This window comes from Nematolebias whitei, chromosome 5 (assembly GCF_014905685.2).
Source record: "Nematolebias whitei isolate Nwh7 chromosome 5, NemWhi1, whole genome shotgun sequence".
Taxonomy (NCBI): Eukaryota; Metazoa; Chordata; class Actinopteri; order Cyprinodontiformes; family Rivulidae; genus Nematolebias; species Nematolebias whitei.
Genome location: NC_056502.1, coordinates 18,852,983 through 18,870,542, shown reverse-complemented (window position 1 = coordinate 18,870,542; position 17,560 = coordinate 18,852,983). Strand labels below are relative to the sequence as shown.

Below are 17,560 nucleotides of genomic sequence, written 5' to 3'. Positions count from 1 at the left end.
TCCACACATGCACAGAGAGAACCTGTAAACTCCACCCAGAAAGGTACTGGGCCTGGCCCTGGATTTGAACCGGCGACCTTCTCGCTGAGAGGCAACAGCTCTACCAACTGATCCACCATGCCACCTTTTGGTTAAATCCATCGTCAAAAAATAAAAGGAATATGGGACATGTGTAACTCTACTAAGATTAGTTCGTCCTCACAAACTGAGTAGCCCTGCAAGAAGGAGAAATGCGAAGGAGACACCTGTGACCGCTCTGAAGGAGTTACAAGCTTCAGCACGTGAAACTGCAGAGACTGTGCATACAACTGCACTTAAAAATAAGAGGTAAGCAAACGTCTTTTCTCCAAACCTGATCCACAGTAAAAACACTGATCCTCTCACGTCCCAGCCACTTGGTGAACTCAGCTTTCCAGTTCTGCACAAGGCTGCCAGGTGTAACCACAAGGACGCGTTTTGTCACTGGTTTCCCACCGTAAGGCCCCTGTTTGAGCAACGTCCAGGACAATGCCACACTCTGGAGAGTCTTTCCCAGTCCCATCTCATCAGCCAGGATGGCGCCATAACGACCCACGGCTCTGAAGAACAAATGCATCAACATGAACCTTTAGGGCTCTTATGAAAAGGTTGCAGTACCTTTTGCACATTTTATGACAAAAAAATATTTATTAGAAAGACCTCTACAGTTTGACATCATGCGCTAGAGGAAAAGTACCCTCACCTCAAGCCCATAACACACTCGTAGAGGAAAAGGATGCCTTCTCTTTGGTGAGGCCGCAGATGTGTGGTCAGGTGTGGATCAACCACAACGTCAACCACAGGAAGCCCTGATTTATTATAAAGCCACTGGTGGTTGGAAGAGGGGTGAGGCATCACTAGTGCACCTAAAAATAATAAGTACGAGTTCAATAGAAAGCAAAGTCAACTCCGAGGCGTAAAAGGTGTTCCTGGTTTGGTTTATCTACCTGGAGCTTGTGGGTTGTGACGAGGATTGTAGACTTGTTCCTCTTCTGCTTTTGTTTCTGGATGCCCTGCTCTGCCCAACATTGTAGGTGGACTGAAAGGTTTAGAAGCCAAGCGATGAGAAGGCGGCGGAGCGGACTTTGTGCACGACTCCACTTGATCTATTTGGACATCCTGGAAACATCGGCCTTTAGCAAAGTCCTCAGCAGAAATGATTCCCATCACCTCTACCTCTTTTCCTCCAATCATCAGTGTTTCTCCTTCAGACAGCGAGGCCAGCTGTGACATCTTGTAGCCACTGCCTGAAACACAAACGCACAAACACGTGAAGATCTGGAGAGCAATAATCTGATACTGGTCTTCCTATCTGGGAGGTACAGTGGCGCAGTAGGTAGAGCTGTTGCCCCTCAGCAAGAAGGTTGCTGGATTGAATTCTGGCTGGGGGGGCCTATCTGGGTGGAATTTGCATGTTCTCTCCGTGCATGCATGGATTTTCTCTGGGTACTCCAGTTTCCTCCCAAAGACCAAAAACATGCATGTTAGACTGATTGGTAACTCTAAATTATCTCTAGGTGTGAGTAAGAGAGTGTCTACCAAGATTAGTTCGTCCTCTCATTTGTCTCTGTGTCCCTGTGATGGACTGGAGACCTGTCCAGGGTGTCCCCCGCCTCTTGCACAGTGACTGCTGGACATGGGCACCAGTGACCCCCATGACCCAAAAAGGAAGAAATGGGTAAAGATAATGGATGGATGGACGGTTCTTCCTATCCCTCAAGTGAGTTTCTATACGGTAAAAAAGCTTGAATGCAGAAATAGTTTGTATGAATAGAAATATTAAATCCATCAATCACTTTCTGCCTGTTCCTGAGTTGGGTTGCGAGGGCAGCAGCTTGAGCAGGGAAGACCAGACATCTCTTTCCACCTCCACCTCTTCCAGCTCAGAGATAGGGTGAGAAGTTCAGTTATCCAGGAGAAACTCAGAGTAGAGCTGCTTCTCCTTGACATCAAGATGAGCCATTTGAGGTGGTTTGGGCATTTAGTAAGGAGGCCCCTGGACGCCTCCCTAGGGATGTTTTCTTGGCATGTCTAACTGGGAAGAGACTCGGGTAGACCCAAGACACAGAAGAGACTAAGTCTCTCTGCTGGTCTGGAACACCTTGGGGTCCTCTAAGAAGAGGGAGAGTCCAGTTAACTCATTTTGACCTCCTGCATCCGTGACCTCATCCTTTTGGTCACAACCCCAATTTCGTGGACATAGTTGAGGGTAGAATGTAGGCCTATCAGTAAACGGAGAGCGTTGCCTTACAGCTCAGCTTCCTCTTCACCACAACGGACCAGCACAGAGTCCGCAATACCGCAGACACTGAACCAATCCATCTGCCAATATTGATCTCATTGTTGAGACTTGTCAGGTAGTTTTAGTAAACCAGTAGAGCATCTCTACAAAAATATTACAAAATTAATAAATAAATAAATTATCAAACAAAATATTTTAAAAAGATAGCCATAAACTTCATAGAACACTCAAATCTCAGATCAGAACTCTTATTTCTTTATAGTCCATTTCTACTTTAATCGATCTGGTAACTGGAGAACTCCACTGAGCAGGACTCTAAGGTCTGGAGCTGATTACGAAACAAGGTGGAGCTGCATCAATTTGAGCTCCAAGAACCAAAGCAGCGCAGGTGGAGTGACGATAGGAGGGCTGTTTTTACATATAAAGCAATAAATTCCTACATTTACATAGGATTTAGAATTTAATTAAGCTCATAATGGATAATTGTGTAAGCACAGTGTGATTAAAAAATGTGTGCCATTTTCAGACCACTAATATGCAGATTTAGTATTTGAACTGTGTTTAACTTTGCAGTACTTCTTTATCTAATATACACCAAGAGTTCAGTTGCAACAAGTTTCACAGCTTTTTCACGATTTAATAACAAAACCTTAAGTTTGGGGTGTTTAAGCCTCACCCGTTCCAATATTCTTCCCTTCCATGTCTTTGAGTACGACCGAGCGTCCTCTTGTGACCAGCACTGCATCCCCCTCCCAGCGCTTATGTTTCTTCTTACTGGCTTTACACCACACCACACTGAAGTAACGCACGCCATCCTGAACACAGCCAGGGGCTGGGCCTGAAGCTTCACAGACTCGTTCTGACCCTGCAGAAGGCAGAGGGGTCCGAGGAGAACCAGGATCCCACTGAGGACTTTCATTTACTCCTGTAAGACAAAAACATTAAATAAAGTGAATGAAACGATTCAAGCTGCAGGTTGAACAAGTCACCAGCAGAGGTCACGTTTGCATTAAGGCTTCACTGTGAGTGCCAAAAATAAATCCTTGGATCTGGGACAAAGTGCTCCTCTGCACACACACACACACACACAAAAAAACTGCAACAAACATGTCCAATATTAAAAGGTTTTCCAACAACCTTCAACACTGAATTCAGATTTGGTTCATAGCATGCTTTTTTAAATTTTACCATATGCAACAGGAAATCGTGTACAAAACAAGAAAAGACCAATTTGTTATGAAAATTATTTTTTAATAAATAGATGAACATGAAGATAAATCGTAAAAGAAACTAACAGCACTTGTATACAAAACATTACAACACAGTTGGGGACAAATTCACTTACACCAAACAGCATCAATAATAAAAGATTAAAATAAAATAACTACTTTTCCCTTTTCTTGTTCAATAAACTTGTTAACAATTCAGCAAACAGAGACATTTTCACATTTCACTCATCTTCACCTTAAATTCACAGGTGTTGCCATAGTTAGCACGACATATTAAGGCTTAGGATGTTGGGCTACAAATCCTACTTGATCATTAAAAAGAATAGAGAGCATTTTTTACATTTACTTTTGAGTGTTTTTTTAACCTATGTATTAAACTGTTTAGCTTATTACATTTTAATTCTTCGGATACCATCTCAAATACGTTTTTAAACTAATATAATCTGGACAAACCGTTCTAACAACTCTAAATATGAATGCTGAAAATGCTTTAACAAGAAGAGACAGTATGATAGTCTGTATGAGGCACTATGACTGAAAAAAAAATCTAATTTGCTCTCAAACATTAATTTAATTAGCACAAATATTCATAAAAAGAGTGATTCTGAGGATTTTAATTTTATTTTAAACACTTCCTACTGTTCCGTTTGTTCTTTCTAATTATATAGGAATCGACAGCCCGTGTCTCAATCGGGCAGCCCTCAGTTTCTCTACTCTGATCTTCGCTCTCAGAAGTTCCTCCTCCAGCTCCTGCTTCCTCTTCAGACCCTCCCTCTTCTCCTCCAGGTACAGGGCGACCTTCCTGTGATTGGCTAACGCCAGCTCGTGCTCCTCTTTGAGCAGGTGGAGAGGGCGCAGCCGGTCTGGCTCTTGATGAGAATAGAAGTCATTTGGGTAAAAGTCATGGCGTAAAGGCAGCGGTGACGCAGAGAGGGACAGGTTAACAGAGGAGGGAGCAGGAGACAAGGATGCTTCATAGTTGTGGGCGCTCCCCAAATCCTGCTCTTCTTCTTGCTCCTGAAGCCCGTCCAGCCCTGGGCCTGTGTGGGGGGAAACAATGGGGATATCTGGTGGCGGTTTAACGTCTTCTTTGGGGTCCAGCTGGACCACCACGTGAGGGACAGTTGGGACACCTGCTGAGTAATCCTGGAGTCCAGCCAGAGAAGAGCTGCTTCCAGGATGCTCAGTGGGGGAGCTGTGCTTGTTGTAGATCAACCTAAATACGCAAAAAACAAACAAAAAGGAAACTTAGACCACTTAAAAAGCAATTCTTTATTGTTAATTTGAAGTACATGTGAAGAAAAATTAATTAAAAATAAAAAAAGACAGATTGGGATTCAATGATATAAAATTAAATAAGACAGATAACTTGAAACAACTTGATATTTGTTGTGTTGCATCTGTATTTGTGGGTTTTTCAAGTCACTTCTTATTTTGTGAATCAAAAGATTAAAAGAAAAAAACATAAACTAACTAACTGGTCTCATATGTGAGAAGATATTTTGTTGCCACTGTTGTTTTTTGGTGTAAAAAGTCCAGATTCTTAAAGGTTAATTGGTGAAACATTAAATTTCTTTGAATGCGTACTTTAAACGATTCAGTTTGTTCTGATGCATGCTCAATAATCCAGGTAGAAAAATCTAAAAAAGTTAAGTTGGGTCCTCTGGACAGGTTAAAAAAACAAACCAAAAAAAAATTGTAGAAACATTTTGTCTTTCATCCGAAAGACTTGTTCAGTCTGAGGAGCTGTATTCAGCTCAGTGATGGGAGTCAAAACGGTGGCGACTCCCATCACCCTCTGCAGCATCAGGACTCTGTACCACAGAGCAGACAGCATCCTCACTAACTCAGGAGCCAGGCAGAAGAAGAAATCCCACACAGGATGGGCTCTAGAGCAGGGGTCTGCAAACTTTGCGATAAAAGAGCTGTTTTTTTCCACTTTGCTTACTAATTACGATGTGTCCGGAGCCGCAAAACCTGCTACAACTGTGTACTGTCAACTGGTGGCCCGTGGACCACTACAAGCTTGGAGATGGCTTTCCTGGCCAGTGGGGGTGATTTTATAAAACAAAAAATGTCTAACTATTATTAACATTTATTGATATTTTTACATTTTAATACAAAACAAACAAACAACAAAAAAAAAACAGACCAGATTAATGTAAAGAAAGAAAAAATATATAATTTAACAATTTTATAAAATTGAAAACACTGAACTCTTCAGGTTTATGAGTTCTCGTAATCGTTGAAGTTGTATTCTACTTAAAGCATAAAGTTAAAGACAGCATAAAATTAGGCCAGTTTGTTAGATATCCAATTACATTTTTAAATTAAAAGTAGAGAAATTGCATTTCCTGTGAAAATGTGGTGTAAACGCTTATTGCAGAAGAACTTGCTGGAAAACAGCTGAAATTAGCTAAAAACATGCTGAAATGTAGTTGAAATGGAAGAACAAGCCTAAATTAGCAGATTAGATGAGCGAGAACAAATATTTGATGAATTAGGTTCAAATAAACAGAAATGAGCATAAAAAATAGAAAATTAGCTAAAACAAAGCTGAAATTAGCTAAATGTAGCTGAACAGTAACTGACAAGGGAAAAAGAAGCTTAAACTACCAGAAGGAAGCGGAAAGAGCTGAAATAAGCTAAAAATGTGGAATTAGCTGAAAAAGCTAAAATTAGCATAAACCAGCTAAATAGTAGCTGAACAGTAGCTGAAAAGGGAGAAAGAAGCATAAACGACCAGAAGGAATCAGAAAGAGCTGAACTTAGCTAAAAATGTAGAATTACAATGTCCCAGTGGCTTTTAAACCACAAAATACATTACGGCAAAGACTGGTTCATCCCAAAGATCCAGTCCCCCGGCACAAACAGAGTAATATTGTGTATGTTGTTCAGTGTCAGGAGGGTGATCAGTCTTATATCGGGGAAACTAAACAGCCACTGGCCAAAAGGATGGCCCAGCACAGAAGATCAACATCATCAGGCCAGGACTCTGCGGTCTACACTCATCTCCAGGCCAGCGGTCACTCTTCCAGGGATGACCTAACATTTTTAGATTCAGTTTGTTGTTTTCTGCACTCTCCCAAATAAATTTTGAATTTTCCAAAAAAAACAAACAAACAAAAAAACCCCCACTATGGTTCAAAGTAAAACTGGAAAAATTATTAAAATCAATAATAAAACAAATTTAAAAGGCAAACTATAATGTATATTTTTTTCATTAATGATGCTAAGTATGTGTCTTGTTTGAGAAGATAAACTTCACACAGTGGAGTTGTATGCCTGTTTCTTGTGTTGTCCTTTCAGGCGTGTACAGAAACATGTGTCTGAGCTCATAGGTGTAAGTAACGTGTACCTGCGCAACGCCTGGTCCTTTTCGTGGTTGGGCACGTGGTGAAACAGGTGAGGGATCATCTCCATAATCCTCCTGGTAGGCTCCGAGATGCTCCCTCTGTACTCTGGCTGGGCGTGTCTCCTCTGCATCACTTCCTGCTTGGCTGACTCCTTCAGCCTCTTGTAGAGGGTCCTGAGGCCTTGAGCAGTCCGGTGGGGTCTGTCTCCACCCAGAGAGTTGTACTGCTCGGCCACGGTGTCCCAGCAGTTGTTCTTGTCCACGATGACGGCGTGCTTGTTGGTGTGCTCCTCCAGGATGCGGATGTGAGGACGAACAAGCTTCAACAGGTCCAGCTTCTCGGAGACGGTGAAGTTGGAAGAGCGAGCTTTGCCCACCATGCTGGACAGAAACACAGAGCTGGATGCCATCTTACAGCACAGCAGAGCCACACTGTCCAAGCCAGGCCTAAAGCTGTCACCCCTCTGATCCCCTCAGAGTTGTGGCTCCTCACTTTGCTCAGCTGTATCTTTTTCTGTCCCTTCTTCTTTTAATCCACTGAGACACAAAAGCCCAGCTCAAATAAAGTTCTAACTGACACTCTCTTCTTCTCCAAATCATTCATGAACTATAAACTAAAAAGGTGCATGAATTCACAGTCTGGTCCTGGGTTCCCTCTCAGCTACGATGCACAACAAAAAACTGTCTGTGCTGCACACAATAAGAATCAGGCTTAACTAGGCCAGCCTCGTTTAGGCCCCCGCCTACCACGGAGGGCTTTGGATGAATTCCTCTCAGCTTTAGGCTGACGTAGCTAAGCCGCTTAAGTCCAGCCCGACCTACTTACAGCTCGGTCTCTCTAAACCCCAAACCAGGCACAGCAACAGCCAGCATGTCTGTGCTGCCTTCAATAAAACGACAGCAGCTGAAGGGCTGTGCTTCCCGGGCAGAAGGGAGGAAAAACAGTGTTTAAACGACACATTTAAGGCAGCAACAACAGGGCTTGTGGGGTTTGTTTTGTGAAAGCGGTGCTGGTTTAACTAGATTAGCGAGGAGGTTTGAGCGCACTGCGCATGCGCAGGGAACAGCGCTTCTGCCCCAGATTACTACTAAAGGCGGTCACGTTTAAACCTCAATCTGCGCACATTTATCAGCCCGAAACGCGCATTTTCAGTGGCGGGAACCTGATTAAACAGAACTCCAGCAGTTTACACGATACTGGTTCCGAGCTTCAGCTTCGCGCTGTTATTGGACCCAGAGACCCCTATCGCGCCTGAATGCATTATTTTTGCTACAACGCTCAACAGACGGAAAAAAAATAGCGAAATTATACTCGTTTTTAATTATAAAACGTAGCCAATACCGAGTTGCATGTTTGCAATTACTGTTTCCACCTTTATTTACTCAAGTAATCTCATTTTCAGAGAGGGATGTTGCAAAGAAACAAGACAAGCAGACAATTTAAAGAAAAGTATCACATAAAAATGAGCAAAAATACTTAGGTGCTGGTTTTCCAAATTGTGTTTTAAATCATTTAACACAGAGGTCTGCAACCTGCACCTCTGGACCCACATGTGGCTTCTTGTCTTTGACCCCAAATAAAAAAATACAAAGCTGAGTAATATTTAAATCTAAATTAACAACAAGGGGTGTTACTGCACATAAAGCTTTATGGATGCACAGCACAGGGTAACAAGTCACTTCATAAAACAGCCTGCTAACCATAGGGACTCTGTAAGTACTGTACACAGTACACACTCTGAAGTAACCCTTTATGCATCCCTGCAAGTACTGTATGTACCCCGTTTGCCATTATTTTACATTGCAAGTACTCACAACTACCACTACTCTGTAATTACCCTGTATGTACCCCATATGTATTTGTAATCACACTATAAGTAACCCTTTACATATCTTGTAAATGCCCTTTATGTACCCTATAAATATCCTTTAAGCGCTGTGAGTATTTTGATTAGATATAAAAGACGCTATATAAGTACAGTCATTTACCATTTACCTTGAGGAATCAATAATTACCCTGTAATGATCATGTAGAAACTCTGTCTGTACCCCCTGTGGTTACCTTATAACTACCTAGTATGAACCCTAAAAGTACTTTGTATGTACCGCGGAAAGTACCACTATAAAGGATGCATTTGTCACCATTTTACATTATCCTGTACCATGCTGGATCTCCATCCCAAATACCTTCAATTAAAATGGGTATGATACTTCATACATCCATCATCTTTACCCGCTTCTTCCTTTTCACGTAAAGTTACATCCAAGTTTCTGAAATGTGACCAAGAAATATAATAGGTGCATTTCAGATTTATACTGCAGCACATGCCCCAGTAAAATATGTCTGAGAAAAATGGGTCTTGACAACCCCTACGAAGCTTATAATTTGTGCAACTGAGCTGCCATATCAGTATTTATAAATGCATCGTATACCCAACTTTTTATCATCTCAGTACCAGAATCAGCATAATGAAACGTTGTTTATGCAACTGAATGACTGACAGTGATGTTGTTCTCCAAACCCACCAGAAAATTCACGTTTCCACAAACCTGAGGGAGATTCTTGCAAAGGTAGGAAGCACTTTTGTGCATCTATTGAAGATGATAGATTTTAAAATGTACTAACATATAGCAAGTTACTTTTATTAAAAAAAGAAAAAAGAAAGGAGAGCAGAAATGTGGAGCTGACTTTAATAAAAGCCTTAAGTGCTTTAAGATTTTCATCTTTTGAAAATATTTAAATATTAACCAACAACATGATGAAACTTAATATATTAAATAGACCGTAATAGTTCTTTCTATATCTTTAATCTTAATTTAAAGGCTCAAGTATATTATGGCTGTATACAAATTATATTTAGTAGATGCTAAAAATGACACAGTCGTAAAGGTTACAGACACATGACTTAATGGAACTAAGCTGTAAAATTTCAAGTCTTATTCTAGCTTTTTCCAAGAAGGAGGAGCAAAGTAGAAGAACGCCTTTTAGTTTAGTATCAAAGTTGAGGTAAAGGTGACAAAGGACTGTGAGCATAGGTTGCAGCTGCTATGATTAGGTGGCATAGAAAAAGATAAATAAGATGGTAGAAGGCCAAGGATGGATCTGTAAAATAAATGATACCAATGATATATCTGAATGTGGACAATGATAGCGAGTTAACCTGAGGGTGCAGAGTGCTGTGGTGAGTAAGGGATTTATGGTAAAGTGTCCATCATTTTTAAAGAGGTACCAGGATCATATCAATGTCACTAATAGTCAAAAAGAAGTAAACAGACGGCAGCAACAAGCAGTTTTTTTCTTCTATTTTTAATTTTTATTCTTTTGGTTTTGGTTGCTTCCTTCTTCAGAGGTCGCCAAAGCAAATTAACTCGCATGAAGATTTGACAATTGTTTTTATGACGGATGTCCTTCCTGACAAAAACACAGACCAAGCTACCACAGCCCTTTGTGTGGAACAGAAAGCTACCATCTAGGGTGTCTGGGAGAGCAGATGGTGAGGGTTAAGGGTCTTGCTCAAGGGTTGTCAGTCTGGGGGATTGAACCAGCGACCTTCCAATAACAGGCGTACCTTCTCCAACCTCTGTGCCACCACTCCCCTATGGCAACAGCAATCTGTTTATTCAATTTAAATGATAAAACATGATTTGTTTCTGCAAAAGGAACCCCAGTTTAATTGTATTTTTTTAAATATAAGTTGTTCAATATGGGACTTATTATTTAAATTACAATACCAAAATATTTGTAGAAAGACACAAAGAATAACTTTCAATACTGAACATATTGTAATTAGATTTGGCTAAATCAGATTTATGACTTGGACTGTCCTAAGATGACTTTTGTGCATTTGTGTCATTCATATAAACAAGCTGAGGTGAACTGAAGTGAAAACAGTGAAATAAGCTAAAGCTAGTGACATGTCTGCATACAATCAAGTCTTCAGTTCATTTGGATAGTTGATACACAGCCTGGTGTATCTTTAAACATTGCAGAGGAACTTTGATGAAACTCGGTAAAAATACAAAACGCTGGAAACTGAAGTCATAAATTACAACAATGAGAATTTTAAACTATGTAGACGCAAGACCAAAACATCAGACAAAAGTATGTCATTTCAGTGGCTGCACTTCCAATTTAGAGACTAGAAACTCAAACACCAAAATGTTTTCTCTTCAGTGTTCCATCCCACTGTAGATTTTTGAACCCGTGCAGTTTCCACGATAGTAATGCTTTGTAGGTATTCCCGTTTCTGTTGTGCATTACAAAATTGTCTTACCTGCTGCATTTTTGCTCTCTGTGCGATCTTCTGATTCAGAGTTTTGATACTTCGTCTCAGCTTCGTTTTCTTTACTATCTGTAGCGCCGAGAACTCGAGCCAGGACGTTGGAAACAGCTGGAGCAGGCTGGCTTGTTTTGGTCTGGACATTAAAAGTTGATTTACTCACAACTGGTGTTGAAATGTTCCTCTGGATCTGCAACACAAGAAAGGAAGAAAAGAAAATGCACGATGTGGATTTGTAAAATTTGCTTATTAATTTATAAGGATATGCTGTAGATCAAACTGTATGTCTGAGGTTGATAGAAACTTGCCTTATCCAGCGCGTTGCATGGAACAGATTTCGGCGTCAGAGGCTTCGGTTCAGGCACAAAACATGAACCAGATGCCCCAGGTGGTACAAATCGAGGTTTTTTCATTGCATTGCCAAAAAGTTGACTGGGAGCTCCTGAGCGCCGCATTCTTCAGGTGGGAACGAAAAATTTATTTGACCTAAAAGAAAGAGAAAAGAATATCTGCTCAGTTTTATCGCTCACAATAATACAGTCCTTGTGTAATCAGAAAAGTTTGAAACAAGTGAGAAATACACAAAAAAAAAGTGGAAACACCTTTCTCTGTTCAAAAATTATTTAGTATATTCAGTACTTTAACAACTTATCAAATACTATTTTTGAATCTTAAACATGCTAGAGAAACACTGATTATTTGCATGTTTTATGAATTGCATGTTTGTGATAAGATTAATTTATCCTAGATGTGTCCAGTTTCATTACTTTTTGTCTGTCTAAACAGATCTCCCTTGTAAATGAGTCTTCTAGGCTCAATGTGACTTATCTGTCTAAATAAAGGTTGAATGAATGAAAAATGTATTTATATGAGCAAGCAATAAAGCAGCATCTAGAATAGAGTATGACAACACGATAAAGGGCTATTCCACAGAATTTTTGTCTACATTATCTTAGATCTGCTCTGGTTTAAGAAAGAAAAAGCAGCTAATGTTCAAACCTGAACTGTGTCATCTTACACTAAAGGCACATTCTTTAAAACAGTTTGTGATTCGTGAAATTTTTATTCTGCCTGAAAAAGTTCAAGGATGCAAATTTTTGTGCTGTTTTTTTGCATCTACACACTGCTGTTAAATGTTTCGCAAACCACACTTTATGTCTTAAAGAATCTGCTTTTAGTAAAAAATAATTGAGACTAGGTTAGAACAGTCTTAATGATTAAGAACCGATTCGCCTTTCTTGAACTTTCACAAATAGTGCAAAGGTTTCACAAATCACTGTTTTTAGACAATCAAATTCAGCCTTTAATTGCCTGAGAATTGTAGTTTTTGTTTTTACTAGAGCTGATCATAAGATGTACCAGATACTGAAGTCAAACCTTAGGTGCTAAACACAGGAAGCTGGTTTAGTCCAACTTCCGGTATTTTGGCTAGCAAGTTAGCAAACTACATGATCAAAATAAACCCCCAAAAAGTCCATGCTCAATAACTACAACTAACAAACTACATGATGTTAACAAGACGCTGCAGAGCCAACGCTGTCAAAACTCAGACGTTTTATTCAGTTAGACTACATGCCATACATACCAAGACGAGCTGAACGTTTCATAAAATCGTTTTAATTCCCAACCTCGAACAAACTCAACAAATTTCTCCTTTCGTTTCCGTTTCTCCCGCTGAACGATTTAAAAGAACCTGATTGGTTGACTCCCATTGAAAGGCGTGGCCAAATGAAATTGGGTGCGTTTGATTTTAACGTCACTGTAATTTACTCCTTGGTTCTGGTTTACACACACTACGATTTAAATGACCCTCTTAAACGCCACCAAGCCGTCAACCCCCGAGATACAAAATGAGCTCGCCTAAGGGTGGAGAATGTGTAAAGCTAGTATTTTCGCTAGCCTGTAATCCAGTCTATAGTAAAAACATTACATTTTCAACATGTACTTTGGCATAATTTACTCGTACTATTCTAAATTAACTTAACCAGATTTCAGTAATATAACTATTCCAAAACACTTAAAGGTACAGTAACATTATTTTTATTTTAAGCAAATATGTTCGGATTGTGATATTAGGTGCATTATGAGTTGTCAGTGTTTTGTTTTGCATATATAAAGGGATAGTTTGGGTACTGAGCTCTTTTGGAGAGAAGATTTTTCGGCTTTTACTTTAAATACTTAAAAGAGGGTGATCTCTGGTTCTCATGTTGTCAGTTCTTTAATCCAATCAGGGAGAGAGAGTGTAAAATCCATGGTAATCCATCAAGAGACCAACACAGAGGGAGAAACCTCAGACACACCTGCTCATTAAGGAGCAACAGGAACAGTGATGCTCCGTCACAACACAGCTTTATTTCCTGAGCTGAAAGTGAGACAAACTACAGTCTTTTTTTAAATTTAGTTTCCTCTTCTGTCATTCTGTCTGGTCAGATCTGATCCCGTCTGACAGCTGCCTGGCTTGTATCCTGATTCCCTGTTGTCAGGGAAACCTCTCCATGGAGACCCACTCGAATGTTAGGGGAGGGTTTTACAGGAGACGAGACCCTCACCTGGATGGAGCGAAAGGAGAGGATGAGGAGGGAAGGATGGCAGCAGGAAAGCTGACAGACAAGAGTACTTGTTGAGGAACAAGAGAGGTCAAAAATTCACAAAACAACAGAAGAAGAGTTGGGTGAAGTTAACTTTTCGTGTGTGTTGTCAGCGATTCAACAGTTTGGCAGAAACAAGCTAAGATTTCTTGATGCTGTAGAACTTGCACAATCTTGTAGGATGGGCTACGATCTGGAGAGGTTTGTGGGTTATGTGAATGAGGGTCTGCTCTGCTGTGTGTGTCGAGACGTGCTGGAACGCCCTCTCCAGGCTCCCTGTGAGCACGCCTACTGCAGCGCCTGCATCAGTAGCTGGCTGCTCCATCACCACTCCTGCCCTGAAGACAGACTCCCGCTGGACGTGAGCAGCCTCAAACCCCTCTACAGGTCTGTCTGCACCTCTGGTTTCTTATCACTTTCAACCACAAATCGTAAACCTTGAGTGTTTTGATGTGCAGGTACATGCGCAATGACCTGAACCGCCTGCAGCTCCGTTGTGTGAACGCTGAGCAGGGATGCGAGGTGGTTTGCACCCTGGAGAGCCTCCACACACACGAGGACGAGTGCGAGTTTGCCTTCATCTCCTGCTCTAACACAAGTAAGAAAACCACTCACTGATCGAAACTTATCTCAAGTTGTTTCATTTCTTCTCATCACACTCATGGTAAACTTAAATGGCCATCCTTGTGGATGTGTAATAAACAAAGGTAACTAGACACCTGCAGATGAACAACAGGTGGCTCATCTGTAGCCATGGCTACCTTGCAACATGTGCACATACAGTCTATGGCAATACTGCCCCCACCCCCCGAGACCTACAAAGTAGACAAATCCATAAAGCTTTAACAAGTGGTTTATAAGCCTGAATGCATGAGCAATCTGTGAATGTGTTCTCATCATGTGACTAACCTGTCATTGTCAGGTGGAGAGTACATATGTTACAGCTGTGGTAGGTACTGTGTGAACGTGCTGTGGCTTTTTGCAGCGTGAAGCTGGACGGCCTGTCTGACTGCTGTGATCTGTGAGACGTTTACTGATCGTGTATAAAAAACGATGCATGGTTGATGAGTGAAGAGCTACTAAAAGTATCCTACTCTTATTACAGTTAAATGCCTTTTAAAATAGTTTCATTTGTATATTCATTAGTAGAAATGGTAGCAGATAAATTAATATCAAATGCTGAAATTAGCATTTTTGCTTTTACTTTTTCAATTTAACAAATTTAAATTGGCTGAAATGTCCACGTATTGAATGTGTTGCATGTTTCAGAAGGGGACAGATCTCTTTTTAACATGAAATATTTTGCAACTCAGTATAAAATTTATTTTTTATTCTGCATTTGACCTTTTTACATAGCTACTTTAAAGATTTTCTATCAAAGTATTTGCTTTACACACCTTTTCCAATCAGTTGTGTCCCACGTACAGTGTAATTGAAATATGCAACTTTTTTCCTAACTTAAATTTCTGGAGTTTTTGACTTTCTATGTTTGATTTAACTTTTGATGTCTTGTTATATTTTGCCGTCTTGTTGCACATATTTTTCAAGACAGGTGTGTGTTCTACTTCTTAAGTCTTTTTTGGTGTTTTATGAAAAAGTAGTAACACTTCTTACAGAAATCACATTTTGATCAGCTTGAAAACAAGTGGCCATACGTTAAAATTTGTAAACATATTTGTGAGGTTTTACATTTTATGTGGGTTAAAAAATGCACAGACGCTCAAATAAAGACTTGATGAGAAAACAAAAGCAGACTTATTTTCAAGGTTTTAAAGTTATAAGATTTGCACTTCCTGCTTTTTATGTAACTATATTCCTCTAAATGATCTTCATATTTGAAGTCAAGCCTGAAAACCTCTAATATGGAAAGTGGCTTTGTTACATACTGCACATATTTTCACATATCTGAATCGGGGGCTTCAGGTTAGGTTGTTGTGACTCTGCTCTCCCAGGTTGTCCCGTGCAGGTAGAGAGGCGGGGCTTGGAGGCTCACCTGTCAGAATGTCATTTCCGCAGCAGAGAGTGTCCCAACGGCTGCGGCCACGCGCTCCACTCCGTCGACCGGTTGCAGCACAACTGTGTAGCAGAGCTGCGTGCAGAGGTGGAGATGATGAGGTGAGTCGCGACCGTCACGAACATTCCTCGTGAGTCTGAATTCAGGGTTTGAACTTCTGCTCATCACTTTGATCACGTTCGCCGCAGGGCAGAGATGCTGTGTAAGGTGGAGGAGGTGAGGCGAGAGATGGAGTCTCGGCTGGACTCGCAGAGGAGACACATGGTGCAGAAAGAGTCGCAGCTGAAGAACGAGGTGGAGGAGCTCAAGGTGATCAACCAAGAGCAGCAATAAACCACCCATTTAGTTTAATAACACAGTTTACACGTCTACACATATGAAGTGTTCAAGACCACCCTTTGTTTCTCAAATCTTTTTAATTGTTTTGTGTTGATTTAAAGTGGTCTTGATCAACAGTTTTTTTTCTTTAAACTTTAAATATTTTTCAACTTATTTTCTATCCAGTCCTTGTATCTGACCCTGACAATACATCATGAGTCAAAGTGGACAAGTGGAGGACCAAAGACAAAATGTCAGACCTAAAAACAGCAGAACAGTTTCTGAAAGTCACTTAGTAGATGACAAGAACAAAGCTCAGTTTTTGAAGTGATTCTTTTAGAAACTGAATGATTTTAAACATCTGATGTGTTGGTTCATGTTTCTGTTCGGTGCAGGCTCAGTTATCCCGTGTGATGTGTGACATGCGAGCCCTGTTGGGAGCAGAGCGTCTGAGGAGGCAGGAGCTGGCAGAAGCTGAACTCGAGAAGAGAGAGCTGTTGGAGCTCCTCAGAGACCTTCAGCCCACCAGGAATCAGCATCCTGCTGAGCAGCCAGCCAGGGATCATCTTCAGGGGGACCGGCAGACATCAGGTTGGGAAGTGCACACCGAGCGGGCACGGCTCCAGCAGAGGGAGGCTTCGTTCCACGCCTCCTGTCTGTCGCTGCACTCAGCTCAGCCCACATGTGCCCAAGGCCTGTCCCCGTCGCCTCAGCTGGGAGACGGGATTCGCAAGAGCAGCACTCGGAGTCTGACTCTGGACCGCACCACGAGGAAGAGCCGGGAGGTGACAGTCATCTGAACTCAGTCTACAACAAATTGTTGATGTAAACAAAAATGTTTTTTTGATAAAGCTTATTTTGTGCTTTAAAATCAGGTCAGTGTCATTATAAGATGGGAAACCAGACTGCTGAAACAGAAAACAGGTTTAAGGCTCAGTTCACTGTTCCCCCCCCCCCTCCCCCCTAATCAGGTTTCTGTTAAAAATGGTTAATTTTGTGATTTGATGTTGCTGCTTGTTCTGCTTCTTACACAAAATGGAATTGTTTGTTGAAATATCCTCCAATGTTCTGAAAGATCGTGGCATGACAAAACTATTTATATATTTCCGTAGTTTCTAATTCCTAACAGCTTTTAGAGGGTAGTTTTTCTGTTTTCTGAGAACATACGTGTCAAATACACATTTTCAAAAAAAAGTTGTTTTTTTTTGTACTTGTAATTAAATGTACTGGTAATTATATTCAGAACTAACTTTTGTCCATTTCTAAAAGAACAGAGTGTTTAGTCATTTTTTATCTTTTTTGTGTAAAATTTGAACAGACCAACAATTTTCAGTCAGGTCATCTGGACAGTTTCTGTTTTTTGCTGAAACATTTCACCTTCCACCCGGAAGGCTTCATCAATCAAGGAAACACACAACACAAAACTGATTTTTCCCCCAAACAGCTTACTTCAAAGTGGAACAAACCAGTTATGTTGGTGCTAAGATGGTGTCTTTGTCACGTCCCCTCTTCTTGT

At 40.8% G+C, this 17,560-nt stretch overlaps 3 protein-coding genes across 3 annotated transcripts in view; 1 reads left to right on the top strand and 2 right to left on the bottom strand.

Moving 5' to 3' along the window:
• The window catches only part of rad54b (RAD54 homolog B), a 28,852-nt gene extending 17,273 nt beyond the window's left edge, over positions 1 to 11,579 (bottom strand). The window contains exons 1-6 of the mRNA XM_037676646.1: positions 11,433 to 11,579; positions 11,119 to 11,314; positions 2,937 to 3,185; positions 966 to 1,265; positions 722 to 884; positions 353 to 578 (exon numbers count right to left, since the gene is read on the bottom strand). Coding sequence (XP_037532574.1) covers positions 353 to 578; positions 722 to 884; positions 966 to 1,265; positions 2,937 to 3,185; positions 11,119 to 11,314; positions 11,433 to 11,579 — 1,281 coding nt within the window. The remainder of the gene's footprint in view (positions 1 to 352; positions 579 to 721; positions 885 to 965; positions 1,266 to 2,936; positions 3,186 to 11,118; positions 11,315 to 11,432) is intronic.
• LOC119409431 (fibrinogen silencer-binding protein) lies at positions 4,123 to 7,310 on the bottom strand. Its single transcript, XM_037676318.1, has 2 exons — positions 6,848 to 7,310; positions 4,123 to 4,705 (listed from the first exon to the last, which is right to left on the bottom strand). The coding sequence occupies exons 1-2, from the start codon at positions 7,252 to 7,254 to the stop codon at positions 4,150 to 4,152; spliced, it is 963 nt and encodes a 320-aa protein (XP_037532246.1). The 5' UTR covers positions 7,255 to 7,310; the 3' UTR covers positions 4,123 to 4,149.
• A 2,314-nt stretch (positions 11,580 to 13,893) lies between the features above and the next one.
• rnf41l (ring finger protein 41, like) lies at positions 13,894 to 16,878 on the top strand. The gene is made up of 5 exons (XM_037676317.1): positions 13,894 to 14,099; positions 14,171 to 14,310; positions 15,665 to 15,827; positions 15,915 to 16,035; positions 16,440 to 16,878. Exons 1-5 carry the CDS (start codon positions 13,894 to 13,896, stop codon positions 16,842 to 16,844), a joined length of 1,035 nt encoding a protein of 344 aa, XP_037532245.1. The 3' UTR covers positions 16,845 to 16,878.
• The last annotated feature ends 682 nt before the right edge of the window (positions 16,879 to 17,560 follow it).